Raw genomic sequence first — 15,635 nt, 5'->3', positions numbered from 1 at the left:
CTACCTTACCTGGTCCTTACCGTGTCATAACACCAACACTACCTTACCTGGTACTTACCGTGCCATGACACCAACACTACCTTACCTGGTCCTTACTGTGTCATGACACCAACACTACCTTACCTGGTCCTTACCATACCATGACACCAACACTACCTTACCTGGTCCTTACTGTGTCATGACACCAACACTACCTTACCTGGTCCTTACAGTGCCATGACACCAACACTACCTTACCTGGTCCTTACCGTGTCATGACACCAACACTACCTTACCTGGTCCTTACCATGTCATGACACCAACACTACCTTACCTGGTCCTTACCGTGTCATGACACCAACACTACCTTACCTGGTCCTTACCGTGCCATGACACCAACACTACCTTACCTGGTCCTTACAGTGCCATGACACCAACACTACCTTACCTGGTCCTTACCGTGTCATAACACCAACACTACCTTACCTGGTCCTTACCGTGTCATGACACCAACACTACCTTACCTGGTCCTTACCGTGTCATGACACCAACACTACCTTACCTGGTCCTTACCGTGTCATGACACCAACACTACCTTACCTGGTCCTTACAGTGCCATGACACCAACACTACCTTACCTGGTCCTTACCGTGTCATGACACCAACACTACCTTACCTGGTCCTTACCGTGCCATGACACCAACACTACCTTACCTGGTCCTTACCGTGTCATGACACCAACACTACCTTACCTGGTCCTTACCATGTCATGACACCAACACTACCTTACCTGGTCCTTACCGTGTCATGACACCAACACTACCTTACCTGCTCCTTACCGTGTCATAACACCAACACTACCTTACCTGGTCCTTACCGTGTCATGACACCAACACTACCTTACCTGGTCCTTACCGTGTCATGACACCAACACTACCTTACCTGGTCCTTACCATGGTAGAACACCTGCTCTGCTCTACGACCTAACCAGGTGGCCTCTGCCCCATAGGCCTGTAATCTCTACATCTTAAACCACTTTAGCTAAGTAAACTCTAATAAGGCCAAGTGTATTAAGGGACCTTAAGTATTCGTTAAGTTACTAACTCCATTATACACTACCACTGGATTGGCCAACTTCCTTTGGCTCAGAGCCCATGTGACTTCAACAGAGAAGGGATGGAGAACCTACCCAAGTTGTCTGGAGATAAGGAGCGTCATCAACCAAGATTCAAACCCTGGTCTCCTGCAGGCCATACAACCTGGGATAGAAGGCTTTAAAATGGATTTCAACCACAGGTTTTCTGTGTACTGTAGGACTGTGTTTGTCCTCTGAGCTAAAGCCAAGGCAATAGCTCGGGAAGCTAACACCAGTCTTCAGATCTCAGCCATCCATTTTAACAACAGAGACTTGTTTTTTAAAGTTTTAAAGTATTACAGTATTACAGTATTAAAGTATTACAGTATTACAGTATCCCATAAAAGCAAGAGTGTGTTCTGTTCTACTGGATTCTTTTGTTTCTCTGCTCCTGCTCCGAAGCTACATCAGTACTCCCTGGAAGGAAGTCATGCCAAGTGGTTGTCTTCTGTACTGCCAATCTGCCAGGTGTCTGTTCTGTAGAGTGTGTGTCAATGTGTGTGCGTGTGGTTGTGTGTGTGTGTGGGTATGTGTGTGTGTGTGTTGCCAGATTCTGTGGTTTCGATCCAACCCTTCGAACAACAGCCTGAAGGGATGTATGTTAACAACAGTCTCTCAGCTGGGAGTACAGCAATTATACACACACATAACCCCTCCAATCAGTCTCTCTCACATACACACTCACTCACTCACACATATACACACATACACACACACACGCACGCACGCACGCACGCACCCACACACACACACACACACACACACACACACACACACACACACACACACACACACACACACACACACACACACACACACACACGGTTGTGTGAGAGGAACTGAACTGGTGTTTACCTCAACTAACATCCATACATATGCTATATATATACTGTACTCATCCATACAGGTACAATATATATATGCTGTCCACATCCATACAGGTATTATATATATATATACTGTACTCATCCATACAGATACTGTATATATATATATATATATATATATATATATATATATATATATATATATATATATATATACTGTATTGTACTCGTCCATACAGGTATTATATATATATATATATATATAATAAACTCATCCATACAGGTATTATATATATACTGTACTCATCCATCATGTACTAGTACACTTACATACAGGTACTAGTACATGTTCAATTCACTCCAACACAAACCCATTCACAGGTAATACGAAAAAATGACTGATCATACAACTGAACAATCATGTTGACCTGACGTTACTTCTTTACAGTGTCAGGTGTTATCAAATATCAGGCTCTCCTTCTTTACAGTATCAGGTGTTATCAAATATCAGGCTCTCCATCTTTACAGTGTCAGGTGTTATCAAATATCAGGCTCTCCTTCTTTACAGTATCAGGTGTTATCAAATATCAGGCCCTCCTTCTTTACAGTGTCAGGTGTTATCAAATATCAGGCTCTCCTTCTTTACAGTGTCAGGTGTTATCAAATATCAGGCTCTCCTTCTTTACAGTGTCAGGTGTTATCAAATATCAGGCTCTCCATCTTTACAGTGTCAGGTGTTATCAAATATCAGGCTCTCCTTCTTTACAGTGTCAGGTACTATCAAATATCAGGGTCTCCTTCTTTACAGTGTCAGGTACTATCAAATAGCAGGGTCTCCTTCTTTACAGTGTCAGGTACTATCAAATAGCAGGGTCTCCTTCTTTACAGTGTCAGGTACTATCAAATATCAGGCTCTCCTTCTTTACAGTGTCAGGTACTATCAAATATCAGGGTCTCAGAGAAATGGCAGTGTTTTGATCATCAATCTTTTCTCCTGCTTAGAGAGGGACCTGACAAATGGTACAGTGACCATGGTGACAAGCATGGTAGTGTTCCATTGAGTCGATAACACTAACACTAATGCTAACTGCGCTCATTAACCTGTCTGGCTAATGAGGTTCAGGAAGCGTCAGACAACCACTCTGGTGCCACTATGCTCAGTGCTAGGCCTCCAATGACGTAGAGTCACTGAAGACAATGAGGAGAAGTGACAGGGGCTTTATAAGCTGGTCATAAGCTGGTTATAAGACTGTATAATTTGTTTATAATGTAGTTATAACACATGTCAAAGGTGTAGTGTCGTTTTATGACAGTGTGACACTCAGAGGATCATTTGGTTTTGGTAAAATAGATATATTCCTTACTTCAAAGAAATAACAACAATAACGCTATTTTACTCACAACGGCCTCAATTACATCTTTGCAAAATGGAAACAATACAGCAAAATAGTTGGATTTGTTCATGTATGTACACAGATTTTTATCAATACATTATCATCATATTTGATGGGTAGAAACATTGTCATTGGCGTATCTCTCTGTATAGGGATGAATAAAACTCACCCATACACAGACTTAGGAGAAAGGAATTGTGAGCCCTGAATAGCAAGACGTTGGTCACGATTCAATTCAAGGCTCGTTACAGCGCTGCACACTATCACAGAGGTAATGTTCCCGCTTTCGCAGAGGTGACATTCAAAGGTAAACGCTGCACATGTCGCTCCGCTGGAAATTACTTTTAAATGTCAAGCGCACTGCAACGCGCGATCGGATTGAATCGCAGCCTTTGAATTTCCCTTTCAACAGAAATAACACAACAATGCACCAAACTGAGTTCCCAATAAATGCGGTCTGATCCAACAGCAGTCCTTTAACTTTACCTAGCAGGACCACAGAGGGCTGTGATGATAACATCTGATCCAACAGCAGTCCTTTAACTTTACCTAACAGGACTACAGAGGACTGTGATGATAACATCTGGTCCAACAGCAGTCCTGTTAACTTTACCTAACAGGACCACAGAGGACTGTGATGATAACATCTGATCCAACAGCAGTCCTGTTAACTTTACCTAACAGGACTACAGAGGGCTGTGATGATAACATCTGATCCAACAGCAGTCCTGTTAACTTTACCTAGCAGGACTACAGAGGACTGTGATGATAACATCTGGTCCAACAGCAGTCCTGTTAACTTTACCTAACAGGACTACAGAGGGCTGTGATGATAACATCTGGTCCAACAGCAGTCCTGTTAACTTTACCTAACAGGACTACAGAGGGCTGTGATGATAACATCTGGTCCAACAGCAGTCCTGTTAACTTTACCTAACAGGACCACAGAGGGCTGTGATGATAACATCTGATCCAACAGCAGTCCTGTTAACTTTACCTAGCAGGACTACAGAGGACTGTGATGATAACATCTGATCCAACAGCAGTCCTGTTAACTTTACCTAGCAGGACTACAGAGGACTGTGATGATAACATCTGATCCAACAGCAGTCCTGTTAACTTTACCTAGCAGGACTACAGAGGACTGTGATGATAACATTATACTGTATCATGGTCAGCTCATCATCCCAGAATAGAGTCATCATATCATTACACAAGCAAACCTCACTGCTAGCAAAGTATGGATTACAAACATGAAAAGGTGACGGCATCTCATCAAAAAGACTGCACATTTAAAGATTGTTTAGGTCGGTCAACTGGCTTCAGCAAGCAGAGGAACTAGGAGGGGTGCTAATGACTATGACAGTAATGTAAAGCTTCCTAAATAGCTTGCCCCTTCAGAAGAGCCTTGAATCTGGAACATAAAATCCAGATCATTACGTTAATGTGTAGTGGTCACAAGGTCCCAACATACGTTGACTCCAATGAACCTTTTGACGGATCCTTGTTTTATAGCAGGAGAGTCCAGACAGCACTGTGACATCACTCAGATGTAATATGACATCACTCACATGTAATTGATGTGATGATGAGTTATTACTGTATTGATATAGCTGTCATAGTGACACTGGGAGGGCATCCCAAATGGTTCCCTGTTCCCTAAATGCCCCATGGGTCGTGGTCATAAGTAGTGAACGATTAAGGGAGCAGGAAGTCATATGGGACGCAGCCTGACTGGATCAGCTGGGGTTGTATATATTGATCTGATGGATGAAGTGGGCCCACAGGCCTCTGGAGGTCAGGCTGATCTTAAGGAGGTAAATGATGGGTTGTTTTGGACTCCTTGAGTGGTTTTGAACATCTTTTAAAGAAGAGGCTAGAGAGATGTCTTCGTGTTCAATGACCCAACACTAATTCTCTGGTTGGTACAATATTTCTACATCCTCATTCTACCAACCTTTGTGATTGAACCATTTTTGCTGAAATGGTGTGGTATTCGCACAGCCATGTTAAAAACCAACGTGGTAAAGATAGGGAGATTGAGCTAAAGCAACATTATAAAGTCATTGCATGTATATAAAGGGAAACAATAGCTCTAGCCTAACCCTGCTGGTCAATTGCTGCTACCCGTAACACGATTGTGCTGTTATATTTTCATTTCCACAATTCCTGCACATGTATTTTTCTGAGGTAATTTCAAGATTACAAAATGCCCTTCAAATGAAGATTTTAAAAACAGGAATGTAAAGATGTGTGATGATCGTCAACAAACATGGATAGGCAGATCAGTGAGTTCCTAATATCCTAAAAATAAATAGACTTCTGTACTTTTTACATACGCTGCCTTATATACACAGTATAACAATATCTCCTAAATGTTACAACAACCTAAAACCCCTCAAAGAAAAACACAACATCTCTGTCTGAAAGGGCACCATAATACCTCAATAGTGCACTACATTTGTGCAGATTAGTGTACAACAACCTCAATAATGCACTACTATTGACCGGGGTAGTGCACTACATAGGGAAGAGGGTGCCATTTTGTCCTATAATATAGTGCACTACTATTGACCAGGGTAGTGCGCTACATAGGGAAGAGGGTGCCATTTTGTCCAATATTATAGTGCACTACTATTGACCAGGGCAGTGCACTACATAGGGAATAGGGTTCCATTTCGGATTCACTCAATGTCTCAGTCGCTCAGCTCCATGAACCCCATCCAAAGTCATGTCCCGTCATCTGATAAAACCTCCTGTTGAAAGGTTGATAAAACTCCCTCAGCCTCTGTACCACCTCAGGGTCAATATTAGGATGAGTCCTTCCTTTGGTCTTCCCCAGACAGTGAGGTTTACTATTCCCCTCCGGCCTCTTCAGACAGGGGAAGCCCTTGGCTGGGTTGAAGTGAAAGTGTTTGTGACCGACCACCCTCCTGAGCCCCAGGAAGTCCTGTACGCGTGTCATCTCCCCGGCTGGGTCGGAGATCAACCTCTCCCCGCTGATGAAGAGGAGCTGGTCCTTGGGGAAGTACTGCAGCCAGCGTTGTAGGTGCTTGGCATACATCCCGATCTGGACAGCGCTCCAGGACGTATCGATGAGACCCGTAGTCCTGTTCTTGAAGGCGAGGCTCTCAAAGGATGGGATGTCAGGTTTCTTGGAGCGGGTCTGAGTGTAGTCTGAGATGGCCCTGGTAACGGGGTCTCGGACCACCACAATCAGCTTGGTGTCTGGGGACATGGTGTGGATACGGGCAGGGACGTCTTTAGTGACGTAGTAGCTGGGGGTCTTCTCCATGGTGATCTGACCCTCCTGGGTCTCAGGCATACGGTCTCTAAGGAGAGGAGAGATGGAGAAGTTTGTTATTATACACACAGGATAAAGACAGGACTGTGAAGCACTCCATGAGATGAGGGATGGAGAGGAGAGATGGAGAGGTGGAGAGGTGGAGATGTGGAGAGATGGAGAGGTGGAGAGGTGGAGAGATGGAGAGGTGGAGAGGTGGAGACATGGAGAGATGGAGATGTGGAGACATGGAGATGTGGTGACATGGAGAGATAGAGAGGTGGAGAGGTGGAGAGATGGAGAGGTGGAGATGTGGAGAGGTGGAGATATGGAGAGGTGGAGAGGTGGAGAGGTGGAGATATGGAGAGGTGGAGGGTGGTGATGTGAAGAAGTGGAGACATGGAGACGTGGTGGCGTGGAGAGGTGGAGAGGTGGAGGGATAGAGAGGTGGAGAGATGGAGGGATAGAGAAGTGGAGAGGTGGAGAGGTGGTGACGTGGAGAGGTGGAGAGGTAGAGAGGTGGAGAGGTGGAGGGATAGAGAGGTGGGGTGGTGGAGAAGTGGAGACGTGGTGACGTGGAGAGATGGAGAGGTAGAGAGGTGGAGAGATGGAGAGGTGGAGAGGTGGAGGGATAGAGAGGTGGAGTGGTGGAGAAGTGGAGACGTGGTGACGTGGAGAGGTGGAGGGATGGAGAGGTGGAGAGGTGGACAGGTGGACAGGTAGAGAGGTAGAGAGGTAGAGAGGTGGAGGGGAGCGTGGAGAGATGGAGAGATGGAGAGATGGGGAGATGGAGAGGTTAGTATTGGGCTAAGGCACATATAGCACATATAGTGTGGCACATATAGCACATATAGCACATATAGTGTGGTTCAGGAGTTACATTCTGGGACCATGCAGCAGCCAGGCTATAGTTCAGGAGTTACATTCTGGGACCATGCAGCAGCCAGGCTATAGTTCAGGAGTTACAGCCTGGGACCATGCAGCAGCCAGGCTATTATTTCAGGAGTTACAGCCTGGAACCATGCAGCAGCCAGGCTATTATTTCAGGAGTTACAGCCTGGGACCATGCGGCAGCCAGACTATTATTTCAGGAGTAGTCAGACTGTGCATTCAGGTCAGATTACTCATGGAGACATAAAGGATCAAGCGTTGTGGAATAGGAATGCTGATCTAGGATCAGATCCACCTGTCCATGTAATCTTATTCATTATGCTATAAAGGTCAAAACTGTTAGACGTCTGTCTGTCTGTCTGTCTGTCTGTCTGTCTGTCTGTCTGTCTGTCTGTCTGTCTGTCTGTCTGTCTGTCTGTCTGTCTGTCTGTCTGTCTGTCTGTCTGTCTGTCTGTCTGTCTGTCTGTCTGTCTGTCTGTCTGTCTGTCTGTCTGTCTGTCTGTCTGTCTGTCTGTCTGGCCAGTCCCATGATGCCCCCTCTTATTGAGCTGACCTGACTCTTTTAGATAATAAATTAGCCAGTTAACTGCAGCCCCAGACCAGGGTAATGACCAGGGCTCTGGGTAATGGCTAAAGTGGGACACCAGAGATTTCGACTAATCCTAAACACATAGGCATTAGGGGTAGTAGTCCTTGTAGTGCATTAGAAGGATAGGAAAGGAGGGAGGGAGATAGCGGTAGTAGACCAGTGCTTAGTGAGTTAGAGGGGTAGTAGACTAGTGCTTAGTGACTTAGAGGGGTAAGGGAGAAGGGAGGGTTGGAGGGAGGGGAGGAGGGAGTGTAGGAGGGAGGGGAGGAGGGAAGGGAGGGGAGGAGGGAGGGTAGTGGAGAAAAGAGGAAGACAGTTAGATAACACTACTTTAGTACAGTCACTAATATTAGGAGTTGGTTGGTAGTATATATCTAACACTACTTTAGTACAGTCACTAACATTAGTAGTTGGTTGATAGTACATATCTATCACTACTATAGTACAGTCACTAACATTAACAGTTGGTTGGTAGTATATATCTAACACTACTTTAGTACAGTCACTAACATTAGGAGTTGGTTGGTTGGTAGTACATATCTATCACTACTTTAGTACAGTCACTAATATTAGGAGTTGGTTGGTAGTTCAGATCTAACACTACTTTAGTACAGTCACTAATATTAGGAGTTGGTTGGTTGGTAGTTCAGATCTAACACTACTTTAGTACAGTCACTAACATTAGGAGTTGGTTGGTTGGTAGTATATATCTATCACTACTTTAGTACAGGCACCAATATTAGGAGATGGTTGGTAGTACAGATCTATCACTACTTTAGTACAGTCACTAATATTAGGAGTTGGTTGGTAGTATATATCTAACACTACTTTACTACAGTCACTAACATTAGGAGTTGGTTGGTAGTACATATCTAACACTACTTTAGTACAGTCACTAACATTAGGAGTTGGTTGGTAGTACATATCTAACACTACTTTAGTACAGTCACTAACATTAGGAGTTGGTTGGTTAGTAGTTCAGATCTAACACTACTTTAGTACAGTAACTAACATTAGGAGTTGGTTGGTTGGTAGTACAGATCTAACACTACTTTAGTACAGTCACTAACATTAGGAGTTGGTTGGTTGGTAGTATATATCTATCACTAATTTAGTACAGTCACTAACATTAGGAGTTGGTTGGTAGTACAGATCTAACACTACTTTAGTACAGTCACTAACATTAGGAGTTGGTTGGTTGGTAGTATATATCTAACACTACTTTAGTACAGTCACTAACATTAGGAGTTGGTTGGTTGGTAGTATATATCTATCACTACTTTAGTACAGTCACTAACATTAGGAGTTGGTTGGTGGTACAGATCTAACACTACTTTAGTACAGTCACTAACATTAGGAGTTGGTTGGTTGGTAGTACATATCTAACACTACTTTAGTATAGTCACTAACATTAGGAGTTGGTTGGTAGTACAGATCTAACACTACTTTAGTACAGTCACTAACATTAGGAATTGGTTGGTAGTACATATCTAACACTACTTTAGTACAGTCACTAACATTAGGAGTTGGTTGGTAGTATATATCTAACACTACTTTAGTACAGTCACTAACATTAGGAGTTGGTTGGTTGGTAGTATATATCTATCACTACTTTAGTACAGTCACTAATATTAGGAGTTAGTTGGTAGTACAGATCTATCACTACTTTAGTACAGTCACTAATATTAGGAGTTGGTTGGTTGGTAGTTCAGATCTAACACTACTTTAGTACAGTCACTAACATTAGGAGTTGGTTGGTTGGTAGTATATATCTATCACTACTTTAGTACAGTCACCAATATTAGGAGATGGTTGGTAGTACAGATCTATCACTACTTTAGTACAGTCACTAATATTAGGAGTTGGTTGGTAGTATATATCTAACACTACTTTACTACAGTCACTAACATTAGGAGTTGGTTGGTAGTACATATCTAACACTACTTTAGTACAGTCACTAACATTAGGAGTTGGTTGGTAGTACATATCTAACACTACTTTAGTACAGTCACTAACATTAGGAGTTGGTTGGTTAGTAGTTCAGATCTAACACTACTTTAGTACAGTAACTAACATTAGGAGTTGGTTGGTTGGTAGTACAGATCTAACACTACTTTAGTACAGTCACTAACATTAGGAGTTGGTTGGTTGGTAGTATATATCTATCACTAATTTAGTACAGTCACTAACATTAGGAGTTGGTTGGTAGTACAGATCTAACACTACTTTAGTACAGTCACTAACATTAGGAGTTGGTTGGTTGGTAGTATATATCTAACACTACTTTAGTACAGTCACTAACATTAGGAGTTGGTTGGTTGGTAGTATATATCTATCACTACTTTAGTACAGTCACTAACATTAGGAGTTGGTTGGTGGTACAGATCTAACACTACTTTAGTACAGTCACTAACATTAGGAGTTGGTTGGTTGGTAGTACATATCTAACACTACTTTAGTATAGTCACTAACATTAGGAGTTGGTTGGTAGTACAGATCTAACACTACTTTAGTACAGTCACTAACATTAGGAATTGGTTGGTAGTACATATCTAACACTACTTTAGTACAGTCACTAACATTAGGAGTTGGTTGGTAGTATATATCTAACACTACTTTAGTACAGTCACTAACATTAGGAGTTGGTTGGTTGGTAGTATATATCTATCACTACTTTAGTACAGTCACTAATATTAGGAGTTAGTTGGTAGTACAGATCTATCACTACTTTAGTACAGTCACTAATATTAGGAGTTGGTTGGTAGTATATATCTAACACTACTTTAGTACAGTCACTAACATTAGGAGTTGGTTGGTAGTACATATCTAACACTACTTTAGTACAGTCACTAACATTAGGAGTTGGTTGGTAGTACATATCTAACACTACTTTAGTACAGTCACTAACATTAGGAGTTGGTTGGTTGGTAGTATATATCTAACACTACTTTAGTACAGTCACTAACATTAGGAGTTGGTTGGTAGTACATATCTAACACTACTTTAGTACAGTCACTAACATTAGGAGTTGGTTGGTAGTATATATCTATCACTACTTTAGTACAGTCACTAACATTAAGAGTTGGTTGGTTGGTAGTACAGATCTAACACTACTTTAGTACAGTCACTAACATTAGGAGTTGGTTGGTTGGTAGTATATATCTATCACTACTTTAGTACAGTCACTAACATTAGCAGTTGGTTGGTAGTACATATCTAACACTACTTTAGTACAGTCACTAACATTAGGAGTTGGTTGGTAGTACAGATCTAACACTACTTTAGTACAGTCACTAACATTAGGAGTTGGTTGGTAGTTCAGATCTAGCACTACTTTAGTACAGTCACTAACATTAGGAGTTGGTTGGTTGGTAGTATATATCTAACACTACTTTAGTACAGTCACTAACATTAGGAGTTGGTTGGTTGGTAGTATATATCTAACACTACTTTAGTACAGTCACTAACATTAGGAGTTGGATGGTTGGTAGTACAGATCTAACACTACTTTAGTACAGTCACTAACATTAGGAGTTGGTTGGTTGGTAGTACATATCTAACACTACTTTAGTATAGTCACTAACATTAGGAGTTGGTTGGTAGTACAGATCTAACACTACTTTAGTACAGTCACTAACATTAGGAGTTGGTTGGTTGGTAGTATATATCTAACACTACTTTAGTACAGTCACTAACATTAGGAGTTGGTTGGTTGGTAGTATATATCTATCACTACTTTAGTACAGTCACTAATATTAGGAGTTAGTTGGTAGTACAGATCTATCACTACTTTAGTACAGTCACTAATATTAGGAGTTGGTTGGTAGTATATATCTAACACTACTTTAGTACAGTCACTAACATTAGGAGTTGGTTGGTAGTACATATCTAACACTACTTTAGTACAGTCACTAACATTAGGAGTTGGTTGGTTGGTAGTATATATCTAACACTACTTTAGTACAGTCACTAACATTAGGAGTTGGTTGGTAGTACATATCTAACACTACTTTAGTACAGTCACTAACATTAGGAGTTGGTTGGTAGTATATATCTATCACTACTTTAGTACAGTCACTAACATTAGGAGTTGGTTGGTTGGTAGTACAGATCTAACACTACTTTAGTACAGTCACTAACATTAGGAGTTGGTTGGTTGGTAGTATATATCTATCACTACTTTAGTACAGTCACTAACATTAGCAGTTGGTTGGTAGTACATATCTAACACTACTTTAGTACAGTCACTAACATTAGGAGTTGGTTGGTAGTACAGATCTAACACTACTTTAGTACAGTCACTAACATTAGGAGTTGGTTGGTAGTTCAGATCTAACACTACTTTAGTACAGTCACTAACATTAGGAGTTGGTTGGTTGGTAGTATATATCTAACACTACTTTAGTACAGTCACTAACATTAGGAGTTGGTTGGTTGGTAGTATATATCTAACACTACTTTAGTACAGTCACTAACATTAGGAGTTGGATGGTTGGTAGTACAGATCTAACACTACTTTAGTACAGTCACTAACATTAGGAGTTGGTTGGTTGGTAGTACATATCTAACACTACTTTAGTATAGTCACTAACATTAGGAGTTGGTTGGTAGTACAGATCTAACACTACTTTAGTACAGTCACTAACATTAGGAGTTGGTTGGTTGGTAGTATATATCTAACACTACTTTAGTACAGTCACTAACATTAGGAGTTGGTTGGTTGGTAGTATATATCTATCACTACTTTAGTACAGTCACTAACATTAGGAGTTGGTTGGTAGTACAGATCTAACACTACTTTAGTACAGTCACTAACATTAGGAGTTGGTTGGTAGTATATATCTAACACTACTTTAGGACAGTCACTAACATCAGGAGTTGGTTGGTTGGTAGTATATATCTAACACTACTTTAGTACAGTCACTAACATTAGGAGTTGGTTGGTAGTACATATCTAACACTACTTTAGTACAGTCACTAACATTAGGAGTTGGTTGGTAGTACAGATCTAACACTACTTTAGTACAGTCACTAACATTAGGAGTTGGTTGGTAGTACATATCTAACACTACTTTAGTACAGTCACTAACATTAGGAGTTGGTTGGTTGGTAGTACAGATCTAACACTACTTTAGTACAGTCACTAACATTAGGAGTTGGTTGGTAGTACATATCTAATACTACTTTAGTACAGTCACTAACATTAGGAATTGGTTGGTAGTACATATCTAACACTACTTTAGTACAGTCACTAACATTAGGAGTTGGTTGGTAGTATATATCTAACACTACTTTAGTACAGTCACTAACATTAGGAGTTGGTTGGTTGGTAGTATATATCTATCACTACTTTAGTACAGTCACTAATATTAGGAGTTAGTTGGTAGTACAGATCTATCACTACTTTAGTACAGTCACTAATATTAGGAGTTGGTTGGTAGTATATATCTAACACTACTTTAGTACAGTCACTAACATTAGGAGTTGGTTGGTAGTACATATCTAACACTACTTTAGTACAGTCACTAACATTAGGAGTTGGTTGGTAGTATATATCTATCACTACTTTAGTACAGTCACTAACATTAGGAGTTGGTTGGTTGGTAGTACAGATCTAACACTACTTTAGTACAGTCACTAACATTAGGAGTTGGTTGGTTGGTAGTATATATCTATCACTACTTTAGTACAGTCACTAACATTAGCAGTTGGTTGGTAGTACATATCTAACACTACTTTAGTACAGTCACTAACATTAGGAGTTGGTTGGTAGTACAGATCTAACACTACTTTAGTACAGTCACTAACATTAGGAGTTGGTTGGTAGTTCAGATCTAACACTACTTTAGTACAGTCACTAACATTAGGAGTTGGTTGGTTGGTAGTATATATCTAACACTACTTTAGTACAGTCACTAACATTAGGAGTTGGTTGGTTGGTAGTATATATCTAACACTACTTTAGTACAGTCACTAACATTAGGAGTTGGATGGTTGGTAGTACAGATCTAACACTACTTTAGTACAGTCACTAACATTAGGAGTTGGTTGGTTGGTAGTACATATCTAACACTACTTTAGTATAGTCACTAACATTAGGAGTTGGTTGGTAGTACAGATCTAACACTACTTTAGTACAGTCACTAACATTAGGAGTTGGTTGGTTGGTAGTATATATCTAACACTACTTTAGTACAGTCACTAACATTAGGAGTTGGTTGGTTGGTAGTACATATCTATCACTACTTTAGTACAGTCACTAATATTAGGAGTTAGTTGGTAGTACAGATCTATCACTACTTTAGTACAGTCACTAATATTAGGAGTTGGTTGGTAGTATATATCTAACACTACTTTAGTACAGTCACTAACATTAGGAGTTGGTTGGTAGTACATATCTAACACTACTTTAGTACAGTCACTAACATTAGGAGTTGGTTGGTAGTACATATCTAACACTACTTTAGTACAGTCACTAACATTAGGAGTTGGTTGGTTGGTAGTATATATCTAACACTACTTTAGTACAGTCACTAACATTAGGAGTTGGTTGGTAGTACATATCTAACACTACTTTAGTACAGTCACTAACATTAGGAGTTGGTTGGTAGTATATATCTATCACTACTTTAGTACAGTCACTAACATTAGGAGTTGGTTGGTTGGTAGTACAGATCTAACACTACTTTAGTACAGTCACTAACATTAGGAGTTGGTTGGTTGGTAGTATATATCTATCACTACTTTAGTACAGTCACTAACATTAGCAGTTGGTTGGTAGTACATATCTAACACTACTTTAGTACAGTCACTAACATTAGGAGTTGGTTGGTAGTTCAGATCTAACACTACTTTAGTACAGTCACTAACATTAGGAGTTGGTTGGTTGGTAGTATATATCTAACACTACTTTAGTACAGTCACTAACATTAGGAGTTGGTTGGTTGGTAGTATATATCTAACACTACTTTAGTACAGTCACTAACATTAGGAGTTGGATGGTTGGTAGTACAGATCTAACACTACTTTAGTACAGTCACTAACATTAGGAGTTGGTTGGTTGGTAGTACATATCTAACACTACTTTAGTATAGTCACTAACATTAGGAGTTGGTTGGTAGTACAGATCTAACACTACTTTAGTACAGTCACTAACATTAGGAGTTGGTTGGTTGGTAGTATATATCTAACACTACTTTAGTACAGTCACTAACATTAGGAGTTGGTTGGTTGGTAGTACATATCTATCACTACTTTAGTACAGTCACTAATATTAGGAGTTAGTTGGTAGTACAGATCTATCACTACTTTAGTACAGTCACTAATATTAGGAGTTGGTTGGTAGTATATATCTAACACTACTTTAGTACAGTCACTAACATTAGGAGTTGGTTGGTAGTACATATCTAACACTACTTTAGTACAGTCACTAACATTAGGAGTTGGTTGGTAGTACATATCTAACACTACTTTAGTACAGTCACTAACATTAGGAGTTGGTTGGTTGGTAGTATATATCTAACACTACTTTAGTACA

At 40.5% G+C, this 15,635-nt stretch overlaps 1 protein-coding gene across 1 annotated transcript in view; it reads right to left on the bottom strand.

The window, feature by feature from the left end:
- Positions 1–3,315: 3,315 nt before the first annotated feature.
- LOC106606331 (heparan sulfate glucosamine 3-O-sulfotransferase 3B1) overlaps positions 3,316–15,635 on the bottom strand; it is a 188,486-nt gene continuing 176,166 nt past the window's right edge. Inside the window, exon 2 of the mRNA XM_045719724.2 lies at positions 3,316–6,667. Coding sequence (XP_045575680.1) covers positions 6,040–6,667 — 628 coding nt within the window. The 3' untranslated portion in view covers positions 3,316–6,039. The remainder of the gene's footprint in view (positions 6,668–15,635) is intronic.

Source organism: Salmo salar, chromosome 06 (genome assembly GCF_965601325.2).
Source record: "Salmo salar chromosome 06, fSalSal1, whole genome shotgun sequence".
Taxonomy (NCBI): domain Eukaryota; kingdom Metazoa; phylum Chordata; class Actinopteri; order Salmoniformes; family Salmonidae; genus Salmo; species Salmo salar.
This window is presented reverse-complemented; position numbering and strand designations above follow the sequence as displayed.